This window comes from Anolis sagrei, chromosome 2 (assembly GCF_037176765.1).
Source record: "Anolis sagrei isolate rAnoSag1 chromosome 2, rAnoSag1.mat, whole genome shotgun sequence".
NCBI classification, from domain to species: domain Eukaryota; kingdom Metazoa; phylum Chordata; class Lepidosauria; order Squamata; family Dactyloidae; genus Anolis; species Anolis sagrei.
Genome location: NC_090022.1, coordinates 95,336,815 through 95,354,508, shown reverse-complemented (window position 1 = coordinate 95,354,508; position 17,694 = coordinate 95,336,815). Strand labels below are relative to the sequence as shown.

The window sequence follows — 17,694 nt, the reverse complement described above, 5'->3', positions numbered from 1 at the left end:
GAGCCAGCATTGCCCACAGATACATCCAAGGTCATGTGGCCGGCATGACTGCAAGGAACGCTGTTACCTTTCCCCAGAAATGGTACCTATTGATCTACTCACATTTGCATGTTTTCCAACTGCTAGGTTGGCAGAAGCTGAGGCTAACATTGGGAGCTCACCCCGCTCTTGGATTTGAACCGCCAACCTTTCAGTCCGCAAGTTCAGCAGCTCAGCGGTTTAACCCACTGTGCCACCAGGGGGGCCTTATTTGTCATCTACAAAACAAAAACACATTTTCTCTCTAGCCATGTTTTGGAATTGTCTAAGAAAATGAAACCAAAGTATGAAAAGTGATACTTTTGAACTGCAGTCCCTCAACTAGGAACTGCAGTTCAAAAATAAAGTAATTTTTCAAGACACTGGGTAAATGTGGAAAGTATGTTGGATGGAGGGACTATCCCATTCATGACTCTGCTGAAGCAAAGGAAGATGTGTTGTCGAAGGCTTTCATGGCTGGAATCACTGGGTTGTTGTGAGTTTTCCAGGCTGGGTGGCAATGTTCCAGGGTTTATATTGCTACTGCTGTCTGCTCTCTTTGTGGGCACATGTGTTATATGCACACAAGGAGCAAAGCATTCCAGCTCTGCCCATTTCCATCATTTTCTTCATGTGAAAGCAGTGTGTTTGAAAAGGAAAGCACCTCGTCCCTGTGAAGGCCCTCCACGTGAGCGACAACTGACATTTCCCTGCATTCTTGTGTAAAGAGGATCTGTGGTTAGAAGGGTTTTTTTTAAAAAAAAATTACTTTTATAGGTGCATAAACAAGAATTGATACATTCCTCTTTGGCTTCAGAAAGGTTCAAACTAGGTTTTTACTAAGGTTTCTAACTACTGGAGAAACACAGGTTTATTATGTATCTGTAAATCTCTATTGGCCTCCAGTTTCTGGACATAATGCAATAAATTAGTTCAGGAACTGTTATGCCTTCTCAAATTTGTCAGTGTTAGAAAATCTACTTCCATGTAGGGTGAGATTCAGATAGGTCACAGTATCCCTGGAATACATTCATAAACCTGGAAGGATCTCTGTCTTTTCTGGTTGGAACATGTGCTACCAAAAAGCAAAATGAAGTCCTGATATGAAGAAACAGGGAATTAGGGTTTTCTAGCAATTTGTATTTACACCACCACTTGTACTAATGGTCAAAGACAAGGGGCCAGCTGGCTGTATTTTACCATTTCCTGCTTTTTCAGGATTAGTTTTAGAATCTGTGGAGTGATTTTTAAAAAGAGCACGGGAGGAAATGTTAATATTAGTTTAATGTGTAAATTATAAAATCTAAATCATCCCATGATGGCAAGAGTGCTCAGGAGCAGCAAATAAAACAAGAAAACAGTTCCATCAGACTCTTGAAGTTCTTCTCTGTCAGTTACAAAACAGCCTTGAACAGAGCCCATGTGCATTTTTGATTTAATTTCTTTACTTCAATTAGGTTTTTGTTCAGTTTCGTTGGATGCTGGATCAGGATTAGATATCCTCTTCCATGTCATTCATTAAACCTTGAAATAACCTGAGACACACAAGAAAATAAGTTTAAATTATGAATCAGACAATTATCCAAATTTATCTTGTCCTGCATACAGAAAAAGCTTGCATTTTCATTTTTAGTGGGCCTCTTTTCCCGAGTTCATTTGTGAAACCAGCAAAATTGTGTGGAAACATTTTTTTGGGTTGTACAACTGCCATCTACATAACTAAATAATTCAACATTAAGCTAAACTCCTGAGAATTGTACTTTGGTGAAGCAGTAAGGGTAAAGGTAAAGGTTTTCCCCTGACATTAAGTCCAGTCGTGTCAGACTCTGGGGGATGGTACTCATCTCCATTTCTAAGCCGAAGAGCCAGTGTTGTCCGTAGACACCTCCGAGGTCATATGGCTGGCATGACTGCATGGAGCGCCGTTACCTTCCTGCCGGAGCAGTACCAATTGATCTACTCAAATTTGCATGTTTTTGAACTGCTAGGTTGGCAGAAACTGGGGCTAACAGTGGGAGTTCATGCTGCTCCCCCGATTCGAACTTGCAACCTTTTAGTCAACAAGTTTAGCAGCTCAGCGGTTTAACTCACTGCGCCACCGGGGGCTCCACTTTGGTGAAGCACCAGCATTGTGTGCCAAAGAAGGCTAAAGACCTTATAAAACTACAACTCCCATTGATTTCATAGCTTTGAACCATGTTAGTTAAAGTACTGACAAACTGCATTCATTCTACAGTGTTGATGCCCCCTGTGTTTCATGTAGTACACCTGGTCCAGAAAATTGTCCAGGACAAATCTACTGAAGAGATAGGGTATATGATCTTCTGGATATTCTTGATTTGCAGTTCCTTTTTGGCTGTGCTGTCTTATATTGATGGAAACAACAATGTAAAACCTGAAGGACTACAAGGTTGCCCATACAATTTCCACAATGTAAGATGTATATACTACTCATCAGTAGAATTTGCTGGGTGGTGTACAATACAATATATAACTGCTACACAAGGATGGAATTAAAATCAATATTACACACATTAAAAAGCCAAGGAAAGTACAGAACAGGTATTAAGGTATATTAAGTCTTTTCCTGATACCAAACTATGAGAAGTTTGGAAATTGGTATGTCTGCGTGTGTCTGTGAGAGAGTGAGAGAAACCATCCATTTATACTTACTTATTGAAGCACGGGGAGGCTGGATCATTAAAGTGCTCATAAGGGCGGGTCTTGGAGAGAGAACCCATACAACACCAACAGAAGTGTCTATTGCACACACTGCAAGTCATCTTATTACAGCCATCTAATTTCTGATAATTGCATAAAGGGGCAGGGTGAGAAGAGAAAAGAAATCACAAATTTAAGGACCCAACCAAAAAAAACAGCAGTTATACTTAGAATCAATCACTGAACTCTTGAATTTAGACAACTCTGCATTTGTTCACTGGAATTCAGGAAAAAATAGCTGCTCTCTTCGTTTTATAATAATTCACATACACACAAACCAGATTGTTAACTACTATGTGGTATACTTTTGCATGTTACATCTAACAACACATATGTTTCTAACAATTTCCAGAACAGTAGCTATATTAGCCTGTTGCAGCAAAGGCAAAAATAGTCTTGTGGCACCATAAAAACCTACATATTTTTCCATCATCAAGAACATGATTGGCAGATGGGCAACGAGCAAAACAAGAATGAAGTCTCAAATCTGGAGCCCTATGTAAATGAATTATTTATGTATTTGTATTCCACCCTATCTCCCCAAGGGGACTCAACAAGCTTCTTAAAAAAAAAACTACAAGCAGATTTTTTAAAAAAAAAATAACAAAAAGCTGCCTAGCCTGCTAAATACTGACATGGGATACTACAGTGGCACTCTGAAAATTACCGTTAAAGTGCAGCTTTAATACAGTTGTTGTAAGTTCTAACCCTGCCTTAGTTCCAAACACTCCCCTCCTGAGAACAGCAAACACAAATATATCACATTAAAATGCATTCTATGCTCATCTAAGTTTTCTGCAATCTTCTTATCTCTCCTTAATATTCAGGATAATAATGCTTCAATATTTTATGAGATAGCGCAGTGAGTGAGAGATGCAGCTGCGAGGGAGGGAGGGAGGAGGGGGTTTACAGCTCACATGTCCTCGCTTCAATATATATGTTCGTCGTTTAAGTGCCACAAGACTGTTTTTTTGTGTCAATTTAATATGAGCATTTGTAGCCGGCAATCACGAATCATAATAGTTGGAAGAGACAACTAGGGTTATCTAGTCCAACCCTATTGTGCCATGACGGAAAATAGAATCAAAGCACTTCTGATAGATGGCCAGCCAGTCTCGGCTTAAAAACCTCCAGAGAAGGAGACTCCACCAGGCTCTGAAGCAACATCTTCTGCTCCCGAATAGCTCTTACTGTCAGGAAGTTCTTTCTAATGTTTAGGTGGACTCTTTTCCTGTCATTTGAATCTATTGCTCAGTGTCCCAGTCTCTAGAACAGCAGAAAACGAGCTGCCTCCCTTCTCAATATGCCAACATTAAGATTTAGATCCTCACCATTTATGGGGCTCATTAAGGACTGAACACAGACATTCTGAGAATTCAATTATTTATATTCAAAGAGATGTTCCACAGCACTAAAGAGTTCCTGCACTGGTTCTCCCATCTCAGTGCTGAACAACTGAAAAAGGCATTTCTGCAATCCTATGTTGCAGTTTAGTGATTCTGAATACCTTCAAAGATCATCATTTAACTCTCAGTCTTCTCTTTTTGTAATTTGGCTGGTCAGCATTATAGGAAAAACTTTGCACATTACATTCAAACACACTAAAAGTCGACTTTTCCATCTTTTAGCCCTAAATATGCTCCCACATGCTGACAGCAGACCCCACAAAAGTCTTAATATTTCATGAGTCACAGAAGCCAAGGAGCCTTGTGCTTACAAAAGCATGGGGCAAAAGTTTTATGAAGGTGTTTAGATATAGTTGTCAGGTCCTTCTCAATCATCCTGAATGACTCAAAGGGTCAAAGTTCTACTATGAATAGCTGAACTGGAATGTTGTCAGAATAGACATCTCAAGTCCTCATTCTCTGTCCTGATCTCACCTCTATAGGAGTTCCACAAGAAGGGCATGCTTTTGAATTGGTTTCTAGCCATTCTTTACTCTCCATCTCCTCCAGAGCCTTTTGAATTACTCTTTTCCCATAGCGTTGCTCTAAAAACTTTTTAGTAGTGTCATCTGCTGCAAGGTACTCATCCCGCAACTGCACCAACTTCTCTAAGGGAAAAAAATGTAACCAAAGCAATTTGCATAAGATGTAATACAGATGTACTTAATTTTATTTCTCATATAAAACAAATGCTATCATGGGTTAGTTTTGCACATTTACCCTATACAGAACAATCAATTTGAGCCATGAAACAGTGTTTTTGGGTAGATTCCTGTCCGCCCTATTAGTTTATCAATTCAGAATGATTAGCTACATTAATATATTACAGAAGAACCACTATCTTCTTTTCTTCTCTTCCACCAAACTTTATAGACAGTATATAGTCCTATACATCTCCCCTATATGTTCTTGACATGATATCCTCCTATCAACCAATAGTACCATATTTACATGGTGCCAAGACTGCTTGCTCCTGTGAGACAAGAGGCCATGATGATAGTAGTCATTCTGCTGGTAAGGTCTTGCATGTCATAGAGACTTTTGTTAAGGAGCTGGAATAAACTGGACAAAATTTCCAAAGCATTACGAGGCAGCAGCTATGGTGGAAAAGAATATCTCAGAGACAATGCAGTGGCACCAAAATTAACACTTGGGAGTACTATGCAGAGAGGGGCATAGTAAACCTTCTGTTGAAGTTCTTTTACCATGAAAACCTTATGATGAAACAATGATAATGCCAAAAGATCAAAATCCCAGGTTGGGTGGCAGGCAATGAGCTACTGGTGTAGAGCACAGAATGATTAATAGTAGAGCAATTAGTAATTATGCAAGCAGACTCAAGCCAAAAGGAGAAAGGAAAATCCAAAGCTGCACAACGCATATTACATAGGTCCATGGAATGTGAGAAGCATGGATCAGGGGAAGCTAAACATAGTAAAACAAGAAATAAAATATATAAACATTGCAATTCTTGAGGTGAACAAGCTAAAGTGGACAGGAATGGAACACGTTGAGTCAGATAATTACAGTGTTGTACTCAGGAAGTGAAAAATGAAGAAACAATGGAGTGGTGTTTATAGTGAAGAGAAACACAGCAAAAAGGTATAGTGCTGACTGAATCATGTCAATAAGACTTTAAAGAAACCACATCCATATGATCTTAGTCCAAGTTTATGTTGTAACTACAGAGGCAGCAGAAGAAAATTAAAGATTCTCTGCTGGAAGCCAGTGGGAAATTGATTACCCACCAAAACAGGGCTTCTTCTTAATCATAGAAGATGGGAATGCAGAAACAGGAAACAGAGCAGAGTCAAGGAGTGTAGGAAAATCTGGTCTAGGATCAAGAATTGAAGTAAGAGAGTGAATGACTGAATTTTGCAAGGACAACAGCTTGGTCACCACAAACACATTCTTCAAGCAACTCAAGAAGGGACTGTATACATCCACATCATCTGATGTCCAATATAGAAATCAAGTAGCCTATATAATTGGAAGAAGAATTTGCAGAATCTCCATTCTCCCTGCAAAAGGAAAAATAGATTGTGGCAGAGACCATGAATTAACATTAGAATAAAACTAAAGAACACTAAACCAACTTTTACGTTGAAGTATAACCTGAAGAGCATGCCTGTAGAAGTTAAAGATAATATGAAAAAAAAAAAGATTTACACTATAAAAGCTAATTGAGCAGGAGTTAGAAGAACTCTGCACTCTATTCAGGGACACTTGTCAGGAAAGAATGCAAAAAGGCATGATCTGTAGCCAAAAAAGAAAGGGAAGGCTCAATGGATGAGAGATGAAATACTACAAGCAGTGAAGGGTGGACAAGTAGAAAGAGTAAAAGGTGACAGAAATAGAGGCAGAACTCTGAATGTAGCTGTTCAACAGCTTGAGCACTGGGACAAAGAGAATTATGATAATAATGAGTGCAGAGAAACAGAGAGTGGTAAGAGAAAAAAGGAGGACAAGGAAATCTTACACTATCCAAGATATCAGAGGAAAATTTAGACCAAGAATGGGGCTACATTATATGATCAAGTAGAAATAAAAAGACAGTGTGGATGCATTGTACAAAATACCCATATCCCATAAAAGACATGAATGATAGACTCATTCAAGGAAGAACCATATGAAGACCAGCCTCCAAGTTTAGAAAGTGAGTTAGACGCTGTACTCAGAGTACTTGGCATACTAATAGACTATTTCCATTTACATAATTAGAATCTACTATAGTTCTAACAAAAATTGGCCAATATGGAAACAAAACAAGGGCCAACAGCTTGGAAACACACAATATACATTCCAGTCTTCAATATAGGAGACACTGGGGATTGCAATAACTACAGGAGCATTGCTTTAATTTCCCACACAAGTAAAGTGATACAGAAAATGGTTTCCAATTGGCAAGGGGATCAGCTAAGGCAGTGGTTCTCAACATGTGAGTCCCAAGGTGTTTTGGCCTACAACTCCCAGAAATCCCAGCCTGTTTACCAGCTGTTAGGATTCCTGGGATTTGAAGGCCAAAACATCTGGGAACCCACAGACCGAGAACCACCGAGCTAAGATATATTTTATAATCCCATCTCCTTAACTTGTATGTTGAACCTATCAGGATTGGACCTGGAGGAAGGAGGTATAAAAACTAGATTAAGAAATATCAACATACCAATTAACGTGAAATGAAGGGTTGGAAAAGAGTTCTATTGAGCCTCTAAAAAGACCAATAAATGGATCCTAGAGCAAATAAAAGTATGTCAATCTAAGTTTAGTCACCTTCATTTCTAGGAAATGAAGATGACTAAACTTAATTTGACATACTTTGTTCATATAATGAGAAGGAATGACTCACTGGAAGACACAATAATGCTCGGCAAGGCAGAAGGCAGTCTGAAAGAAGACTGCATTGTAGATGGATAAATTCAATCAAGAAAGCCATGGCTCTGAGTCTGCAAACCTGAGCAGAGCTGTTGATAAAAGGGATGCCTTGGAGGTCTCCCAAATATGAGTCTGCCATACGATGAAGTTGACTTGGCAGCAGTTAATGACAACAACATCCTCCGCCAATAACACAAGTGAAGAACGCGAGAATTCAAAGAAAATATGGTTGGAGACTAATATAACAATAGAAGACTAATGTATAATCTTCACCTTTAAAGTATCCTATGATGACAATGGTATTTCTTGAATAGATGCCCACCTCAAAGAGAGAAGAAGAACCACTAAAGCAGTTGGCATCTGAATATTCCAAATGTGGGTGTCTTGTAATCAACTCACCTGCAGAGATTTTACATGGTGAGACACCATGATAAGTCATCTTGCATAACGTGCAGAATGCATAATTGCAACTGGAACAGATGCCCATAGTACAAGAGGGCTCCTGCATCACCGGCGTTTGGCAGCCTGGGCGTGGGCAATATACCATGTCTGCCATCAAGTCCAAGGTGGTCTGAAGCAGCAGGCGGTCATAACGGGCAAAAAGTTGCTCTTCCACTAACTCTTTGACCTAGAAAAAGATGATGATAAATACATTGTTGTGTTGGTAAATTCTACTTACTGAAAAATGAGGACTCCTAACATTGCTGCAGGAGGGTCTCATATTAGAGAAATTACAATAAATAAACACATAATCATCCCTTCCCTATTTGAAAAGACCAGCATGGAGCAATGGTTTGAATGTTGGGATAGGTTTCTATGAGACAAGGTTCAAAACTCTGCTTAGACCAAAGACAATTATCTAATTGGCCATTCCTTCCCATGTCTACCAAGGCAGCTGAAACATATGCCTTCAAAATTTCTCAGGTCTTCAGAGCAGGTTTGGAAAGTGGGGGGCTGCAGATGAGAGAAAAAAGTCAGCCCCTTTCACTTGAGGCTCTGGATCCCATCACTGACAACTTTCCTCTAGAGCAGTGGTTCTCAGCCTGTGGGTCCCCAGGTGTTTTGGCCTACAACTGCCAGAAATCCCCGACAGTTTACCAGCTGTTAGGATTTCTGGGAGTTGAAGGCCAAAACATCTGGGGACCCACAGGTTTTGAACCACTGCTCTAGACAATACCCACATAGCCCTTTAAGGCAATCCTCTGACAGAACTCTACACCTCTTTTATGATGCATGTTTTAGCATTACTGATACACTTTCTATGGGACATCTATGTATACTGAATTCTCAAGACAGGACTAAATTTAAACTATGCAATTTTAAAACTAAGCAAAAAAAATGTTTTTTTACCTGCCCTGGAGTTGCAACCGAAAGGCATTTGGGTTCTGGACAATTCAGGCAATGGACCTGCCCATCTCTGATTTGAATTTCAAAGTAATCCTTTAAGCAACCCTTGCAGTACACATGTCTGCAGTCCAAAAAGTACATGCATTCACTTCCCAGCTTCTCAGAAAAACATATTTTGCAGTCATGCATTTTAGTGTTGAAGCACTTCTCTTGGTGAGCATGGTCAAAATCTAGAATCTCCCTGATTAAAGTAGACAAAGACCCAACATTTTGCACAGTTCTTCCATTAAGGCTTTCTTCCTGTTCCAAGGCACCACCTGCTGCACCGTCGCAAGCATCCTCTTGGCTTGTCCCATTTTGTTCTGGTTCTTTTCTACATATCTTTGGCTCATATGGGGAGGCAATGTTCAGATAGCCAAGGGTTTCTTCCTTGAGGAACTGTATCCAGGCAAACAAGACCACAGAGCCTCTGTTTTCTTCCCATAAGGTGTCTAGGTGTTTGCAAAGGGCAGTGAGCTGGAAAACAGAGAAATCGGAAATCATCACCTTCCTTCCACCACTCCTGAAGCAACAGTACTATGTATCTTTTTTAAAAGTGTCAGATTTCAAGACGGAAGCACAAGTACTTCAACGCTGCTACAATATACATTTCTGAAATGAAACAAAAGAGACTCTTACACCCTGAATCAGGTCACTTTTATTATTTGCTTCACTTACTGCAAACTAAATTATTACCATCTAGATCAGGGGTCCTCAAACTAAAGCCCGGGGGCCAGATACGGCCCTCCAAGGTCATTTACCCGGCCCTCGCTCAGGGTCAACCTAAGTTTGAAACAACTTGAAAGCACACCACGACAACGACAACAACAACAACAATCCTATCTCATCAGCCAAAAGCAGGCCCACATTTCCCATTGAAATACTAATAAATTTATATTTGTTAAAAACAATACAATAATTAAAATGAAGAACAATTTAAGTGTTTTTTTGGACTACAAATAAGATATGTGCAGTGTGCATATGAATTCATTCATTTTATTTCAAATTATAATCTGGCCCTCCAACAGTTTGAGGGATTGTGACCTGGCCCTCTGTTTAAAAAGTTTGAGGACCCCTGATCTAGATGCATTACTCCTATCTAAATCATTTACTCTCAAAAGCAAAATTCAGCAGTGTTCCTTCTAGGAAATGTTCTTGGAATTACAATATAATGCTTTCACTAAACACAGAATACAAAATAAAGTTAGCAATTTGAAAATAGTTTGAAAAAGAAAGGGAATTTGGCTGCAACATTAGAAAATTCATGTGGAACTAAAAGGGAGACATCAGCATGCTGTTTACTCCATCTGTCACCTCTTCCTTCACTATAGCACTTTCTTACTGTGGGATTACTTGGAAGCCCCTGGTGGCACAATGGGTTAAAACCTTTGTGCCGGTAGGACTGCTGACCGACAGCTCAGCAGTTCAAATCCAGGGAGAGTGGGTTGAGCTCCCTCTCTCAGCTCCAGCACCATACAGGCACATGAAAGAAGCCTCCCACAAGGGTGGTAAAACATCAAGCATCCAAGCATCCCCTGGGCAACGTCCTTGCAGACAGCCAATTCTCTCACACCAGAAGCGACTTGCAGTTTCTCAAGTCGCTCCTGACATGAAAAAAAAATTGGAAGTGCCTTTTTGCAAGGACTGAGACCCAAACAAGCAGCTTTCAGCAGATCTCCTAACTGTTTCTGTCATTTATCTGGGCTGGCAGGTATAGCAAGAACTCCTGTGGGGTGAGGTTAAAACAAAGGTAAGTGCTTCCACTTTGGGAGTGCCATAAGGGCAAGGGCCAGCCACAGAGCTTTGGGAAAATTGCCTGCTTTTCGCTATTAACCTATCAAAATAGGTTCGTTTTTAAGCTGAGGGCTTTAAAGTGTTGTTTTTAAAAAGGGAAAGGGAGATTGTGGGACTTGGGAGCAGTTGTCACAACTTTACAGAACACAGGACTGTAGCTTTTATGTTTGTTTTTAGGTACTTTGTGCCATCTGTAAGCTGCCCCGAGTCCCTTCGGGGAGATGGTGGCGGGATATAAGAATAAAGTCATTATTATTATTATTATTATTATTATTGACACAAAAACACAGTATGGCACAGCAAATGAGATATATTATTATTAGTAGTAGCAGCAGTAGTAGTAATAGTAGTAGTTGTATATAGAAAAGGACAATAGTTTATTTATAATAGGAAAATGGATCACAAAGGGGAATTAATCGTTCTTCAAATTGTATCCTACTTTAAATCATCTAGTAACAATTTTGGTAACAATTTACCCTAGTTTAAAAATGCTGCTATTCTAGGAGGCAACAACAACTGTGGAGGCAAATGGCAGCCCTGAACTGCTTTTCAGGCCCTTTACACTTCCAAACACCTCAAGTCACTTTTTTCTTGACCAAAAATGAAGAACTGCCTCTTCTACAAGCCATTTTTAAATGCCCTCCCCACCCCGCTGTATTTCAAAAGCAGACATGGACTTCTTGTTACTATATTTTCTTTTTGGACATGTCATGCTCCCTCATTCAGAGAGAAAGGCAATTGTAAAGCCCCCTTTAAAAAATCTTGCCAAGAAAACTCTACGTTTAAAGCTCTGCAAGTCAGAGTGAACTTGAAGGTATGTCATCACCACAACAGCCACCAATCTATGTGCAGACAACAAATAAAAAATAATATCTGGTGAAAGCTTTTTTTAAAAGATAGACAATACCAGTCATGCTGGAATTACAGTTATTGGATGTTAAAGACTGGTTGTAGCTTTTAGAACACTTAAAATTATTTTAAATCATGTCATTTGATTTAGGCAGTCGTTCTCAGTCTATGGGTCCCCAGATGTTTTTGGCCTAAAACTTCCAGAAATCCCAGTCAGTTTACCAGTTGTTAGGATTTCTGGGAGTTGAAGGCCAAAACATCTGGGGACCCACAGGTTGAGAACCACTGAGTTAGGATATGTTGGATAGACTCAATGGGAGCTTGGGATGATAGCATGACTTAAGAGGTTTCTCATTCATAGAGTCAGCATAAGTCAAAGTTGAGCTGACGGCAGTGAACAACAACAAATGATAGCTAAAAGCCCCTGAGCGGTGTCTTTGATATTTTTAGTAGTTTGTCATCTTTCATTTGCTGTACCCTGATTACAATCAACCAACCCGCCCCCCCTTTTCCTAAAAACTATTCTAATGAATGACAAAAATAATAAAGGCTCTGTACCAAACCTGTTCTTGGGAAAGCCATTTGTTGCTGAGGGTAAATGCAGGTGGGGAGATGGAAGGGTAATCTGCTGGAAATTCAAAATTCAGCACAATTGGAGGTAAAAAGGAAACCGTACATTCAAACTTGTTGTTCTGAAGATTCTCTGCCTGGTCATCTGAAACAAAATAAATGTGGTGTATCTTTAAAGTTATGCTGCTTAATGGAATTATTTGATAGGACGTCTGTGAAATGGCTCATCTGTTTAAACATTTGTGTCATAGCAGTTAGCCAAGACACTGGTCATCTTTTCTCTTATATTTTTGTTCAACTACTGTATGCCAAGAGCAGAGATAGAATTCTTGCTCCATTAATACTTTTATATCCATTACATCTAGATCTTTCTTGAATTGTGGTACCCAGAACTAGACAAAATATTCCATGTCTTGCTTCTTTTTTGTCCTGTAAATGTAAGGCTATCTTGTGGTAGTTCCTCGAGGAGCCCTCTGGTCCACACAAAGGCTGCCCTAGAAGAAATGGAGATTGCCAAGGCCACTCTGATTGTTAGATATGAAGCCTCATAGGCTTTTTAAAGAGCTGAATCTGCTCTCTTCTCCTCAGGATTTTTAGACTATCTTCTCCATCGCTGGCATATATGGGACAAGGCAGGGCTATCCACCAATGGGATTTGCTATTTTGACATGACTTACTTGAGTAAGTTACAATATTGGCTTGCTGTGAGTTTTCCAAGATGTATGGCCATGTTCCAGATGCATTCTCTCCTGACATTCTCTCACCCACATCTATGGCAGGCATCCTCAGAGGTTTTGATGTCTGTTGGAAACTAGGCAAATGAGGTTTATATATCTATGGGATGTCCAGAGCGAGAGAAAGAACTCTTGTCTGTTTGAGGCAAGTGTGAATGTTGCAATTGACCAACAAATCATACAACTTCAGAGGATGCCTGCCATAGATGTTGGTGAAATGTCAGGAGATAATGCTTCTGGAACATGGTCAAACAGCCCAGAAAACTCACAGCAACCCACTGATTCCAGCCATGAAATCCTTCATCAACACAAACTATATTGTTGTTGTTGTTGTTGTTGTTAACAGCAATGGAATTTGAATGCACTGTGGCAGGGTTAGACCATTCCTCCTTGATCACTTTCATGAAGACTGCATGGAAATGAATGTCTAAGGTGGGAGAATTAACCTAAGAAAGAAATCATCACCCTTTCCCTGTTGTACATTGGGACCTTCTGGCTGATGCTCAACATGGGAGGCAGGTAATTCCAATATCTTGATGGCCTTGTGAAGTAAAATACAAGGCCATCAGCTTGAAAAACTCTGGCTGAAGAGGATGTTCCTGAGTCCAGGTCATCCTCCTACTTAAAATGCTCACACAATGAAAGTGAATGGTAAACTGAACCTCTGGAGGGCTCCTCAAAGCAATATTTCCAAAGAGCACTCTTCCTTTACTCCTTATGACTGAAGAGACAGTGAAATCCAGCATCCACCAATCTCTTAATTGGGCTCTTAAATCTCTATACAGTATGACTGCCACATCAACACAGCTGGTTTTCACACCTTTAAATAATGATAGAAGCAGTAATGATGCTTCAGGTGAAAAAGTCTGAATACAGAGGGAGAAATGGTAGAGTCATGCATCTGAAGAGAAGGGGGAGCTTCTTGTTAGTTGGCCTTATGATTCAGCTCCATCAGAGCGGATCATAATGGGAAGGGATGACAGAGAAAGGTAGATATGGAAGTTATATGGAAGTCAGACAATGTCATAGTCTTCCAGGCTATAGCCATTCAAATCCAATCACAGGAACCCAGATGGAGAGTTTGTCCAGCCACTACTGGGGGCACGTGCTGATGTTACTCCCCGCTTCAGAAGTCACGCTGTCATGTTCCTAGGCCCAACTGAGGCTGTCATTTGCCTTGATTTGTACTTCAGTTCTGGATGGAGGAATCTCCTTCCTCCAACTGTGCCAAATCCCCCTAACCTAGATTACTCTGCCACCGGGACCATGGAAGTACCAAGCCTAGTGGGACCAGCGTACAAGAGTTAGTCTTGATATCCCAAGATGGTCTTCTTCATGGCTGATGAAAGAGACCATAATGGGATTGTAAAAATAAGAGCCACAATATAGAATTTCTCCTCATGGTAGCTGCTTCATAATTTCTGTTAAATTCCACATGATATTACCTGGCAGAAGAATTTTGCCTTTTTTATCTCACACCAAGCCATGTTAAGGCAAGAAACTCTACACAATTGGCAATAAAAGTTGTTGCGCTACAATTTTATTTACTATTTACAGTACTCATTGTACTTCTTGTCTGCAAACATATTACAATTTGTAATGTATGCCAAAGCCCTTTAGTCCCCTCATGCTATAAACACGTTATCTTTATTATTTTATAAACTCTAAAAGCTTTTGATGAACACATGAAAGTCTTTTCTTCATCAAATATATGAAGTGTCAGAAATATTAAAAATTAACTAGGCATTTTAATTACAAAAATGTGAGTCAAGCACTAAAAGGGTTAAATGGATGAAATGACTCAGCAAAAGCTGCAGTTCAATATAAGCAGGTGTGCCTGTAGCTAAGTAGCCCTCAGTCTAAGGGAGGACTCAGTGTGTTAGTAGACCTCCGTCTGAGGTAACCTTCTGTGTGAGAGAGGTCTCAGTATGAGAAGGTTCAGTGTTAGTCTGCCACTGTATGATATAGGTCTCAGTGTTAGTACCTCTCAGTCTGAAAGAGCCTCAGTATGAGAGACATCTCAGTGGGAGAAAGGCCTCAGTGTGAGGTAGGCCTTGGGACGATAAAACCTTGTGTGTGAAGCTCCAGTGTGAAGGCTGAACTTTATTTGTGTTATGGAAACCTTGTTTTTTGTAAATAGTGCAACCATTTTATTTTGCTATAAAGAAAAGCTTCCTATGGATGAGATAAGACTGGTCTGTGTGTTTTTGTTCTTTTTTTTGGGGGGGGGGGACTGGTGCTGGGTCACACTGCTGATAATAATTTACTCTGCTGTGCATTTATGAGAAGAGTATTTTTTTAATAAGCCCATTCACCCAACAGGGGTTACAGGCCCAGTATAGACCAGCACAGACCAGTAGAGCCCATCTTGAAGCTGAAGAAATATGGCAATGGCATTTTGAGCAACTGGACTTTACATAATTCACAAATAACTACAGGTTCTTGTAATGCTCCATATATCACACTTGTAATTCCTACAAGCTATATAAAAGCTATATTCTATTATTCACTACTACATCCCATTCACATGATCCAATCCTAGGTAGTGACAGCTATCTTTTTCCAACTCTGATTGGGGGCCCATGAGAACAGAAGCAGACCCCTCCTCTGGAAGGAGTGGGGAGGCCAATGAGGACAAGAGCCAGGAGTGAAACACATGGGGAAGAAGGGTCATCCCAAAGGATACTCACCACGCCACAACAGTGTGAAGTCCTCAGGCAGGTCTACTAAAACTTGGATCTCTCCTCCCCACCCTGACGGAGCTCTCTTGAATTCATCTTCCTCATAAATACTCGCCAGAGCAAGGAGCTCGTCCTCCTGTGCATCTCTGTCCCCAGAAGACATCCTGAGTGCTGTAAATTATGAAAATATCCCTGGAATCAGCAGGCCAACCACTCTGTAATGTTGGAGGGAAGACAGGCAAAGGCCACTAGCATTGAAGTTAGGGCTCTCTGCTATTAACTTCGCTGGACTGACCACATCAGTGCTATGGACTCTGGGGTGGCACAAATAGAGGGAGAAAGGGAGAAACGTGCTAAGGGGAAGGTGTACCAAGCCAACCCGTGTCCGGGCTACCTTCCATCTGGAAACCTATGACCTCACTGTGAAAGACCATGCAGATGCAGAATAGGTCTCTACCATCACTTATAGACTCCTCTTGGAAGGCAAACAAGTACCTGTAGTTGCCTATAGTAGTAACAGTAGGATAGTAAGAGTAATGTTGGAGGAAGACTGGAACCCTTGTTGGACACCAACAGTGACTAGTAAGCCAAAGGCCAAGGGTTGTAACAGGCATGGGCAAACTTTGTTCCTCCAGGTGTCAGGAATGGTGGGAGTTGAAGTCCAAAACCCCTGGAGGGCCAAAGTTTGCCTATGCCTTGTGCGACAGAGGAGCAGGACAAAGAGCTCCGCACCTGTATGCTTGCCCACAATGCCCTGCCTCATGCACAGAGGAAGAATGGTTTCAAGCTACAGGCAATGTGGTCGCTGTTTGGTTTAAAACTATCGAGCAGTTTGTGAGCCCTTTATTTTATCAGTTTTAGATAAACGATGTCTGCAGTGCTTCTGACGCGAAACAAATACAATAACTTCTCCTCCCTCCCTCCCTCCCTCCCTCTCTCCTTTGCTGGAAGGGTTTCCTTCTGCTTAGCTTCCACAGAATGCCAGGTCCCGGCTACTGAGCCTGGCATTGTGATTTGAGCCCTGGACTCTGCCCCGGAAGTGCCCATGGGGCCCTTGGGCAAGCCACGCTCTCTCAGCCCCGGAGGGAAGCCAAATGTCCTCAATGGGCAAAGGTGGGCAAGGCAGAGCCGTGCCAGGCCCTCCTTACGTGCGGGGCGCAGCACAATCGCCCCTTGCGTGCCTGCCTCCCGAGCCCACGCGTGCTTGCAAGCCTGGCCCTGGCCCCGCCCCGGCCACCAGGCTTCCCCTTCGCCTCGGGGCTGTGCCCTGCTGCCCGGGGAGAAGAGGAGAGGAGAGCCCTCCTGTCCTAGCAGGAAGCCAGGCGGGGCTCGATCCCTTGCCCGGCCTGCCGCCTCACTCCCGCCAACACAGCCTCCTTTTGGGAAGCCGTGTGCCGGACTCGCCACTTGCCTTGGGCCGCCGCTCGGGCTGGGCTTCCTCCTCCCCTCGGCTCCTTCCTCGGCCTCGGAAGGGTTTGAACCGAAAGGCGGGGACTGCGGCGGCGTCAGGCGGAAAGAGCCAAGGGAGAGAGAGAGAGAGAGAGAGAGAGAAGATCCTGGGCTGGGACTTCCCCGGGTGCCCCGGCTGCCTGGGGGCGGGTCTACACTGCAGGAGTCATGCCGTGTGGCACCACTTGGTCTGCCAGGGCTCCAGGCTGGGGAAGCCCAGGATTTGTAGTTTGAGCAAGCTCAGGACAGCGTCAAACTACCACTCCCGTCATTCCCTCGCACTCGGCCAAGGCGGGTCAAGGGGCGTTCGGGACACCGGGTGGAGGCGCCTTTAAGCAGGGGCCCAAAACCGGAATAGTAGGATAGCTGGGTCCGGAAGCTCCGAGCTTTACGGAGGTGCCGCATCGTTCCTTCGGGAGCGCCGTTTGCCCAAGAGAGACTTCGCTAATGGAAGCCAGGCCGGAGACAGAGAGAACATACAAGGAAAGGAAGAGTTCTTGAATGGGGAAACTCTCACCCTTACCCTAACCCTGAACTGTACTGTAAGCCTAAACTTAACCCCTTACCCAAACCCTAAACCTTGCCCTAACCCTTACCCTAAGCGTCCCTTCCTTTCTATCCTTCCTTCGCTTTCCCGCTCTCACTCCGCCCCCTCTCTTCCCTTATTCACAA

General features: G+C 42.0%; 1 protein-coding gene across 3 annotated transcripts; it reads right to left on the bottom strand.

The window, feature by feature from the left end:
• Nucleotides 1–1,284: 1,284 nt before the first annotated feature.
• RNF14 (ring finger protein 14) lies at nt 1,285–17,241 on the bottom strand. 3 transcript variants are annotated; one of them, XM_067463700.1, is made up of 8 exons: nt 16,985–17,241; nt 15,583–15,788; nt 12,152–12,303; nt 8,910–9,422; nt 7,959–8,187; nt 4,620–4,792; nt 2,692–2,822; nt 1,285–1,553 (listed from the first exon to the last, which is right to left on the bottom strand). In XM_067463700.1, exons 2-8 carry the CDS (start codon nt 15,734–15,736, stop codon nt 1,511–1,513), a joined length of 1,395 nt encoding a protein of 464 aa, XP_067319801.1. In that variant the 5' UTR covers nt 15,737–15,788; nt 16,985–17,241; the 3' UTR covers nt 1,285–1,510. The 3 variants fall into 3 exon arrangements, with proteins under 3 accessions (XP_067319801.1, XP_060621177.2, XP_060621179.2); XM_060765194.2 differs by having other exon boundaries at nt 15,583–15,744; nt 16,985–17,240; XM_060765196.2 differs by lacking the exons at nt 15,583–15,788; nt 16,985–17,241 and having other exon boundaries at nt 12,147–12,269.
• Between the last annotated feature and the right edge of the window lie 453 nt (nt 17,242–17,694).

What these genes read in the sequence shown, in the direction of transcription:
- RNF14 (XM_067463700.1), bottom strand. Translation starts at nt 15,736, where the DNA reads ATGTCTTCTGGGGACAGAGATGCACAGGAGGACGAGCTCCTTGCTCTG. An exon ending in CGGTTGCAACTCCAGGGCAG is followed by an intron (nt 8,188 to 8,909) that starts GTAAAAAAACAT and finishes ATCTTTTTCTAG; the next exon opens with GTCAAAGAGTTAGTGGAAGA. An exon ending in ACCATGTAAAATCTCTGCAG is followed by an intron (nt 4,793 to 7,958) that starts GTGAGTTGATTA and finishes TTTTTCCCTTAG; the next exon opens with AGAAGTTGGTGCAGTTGCGG.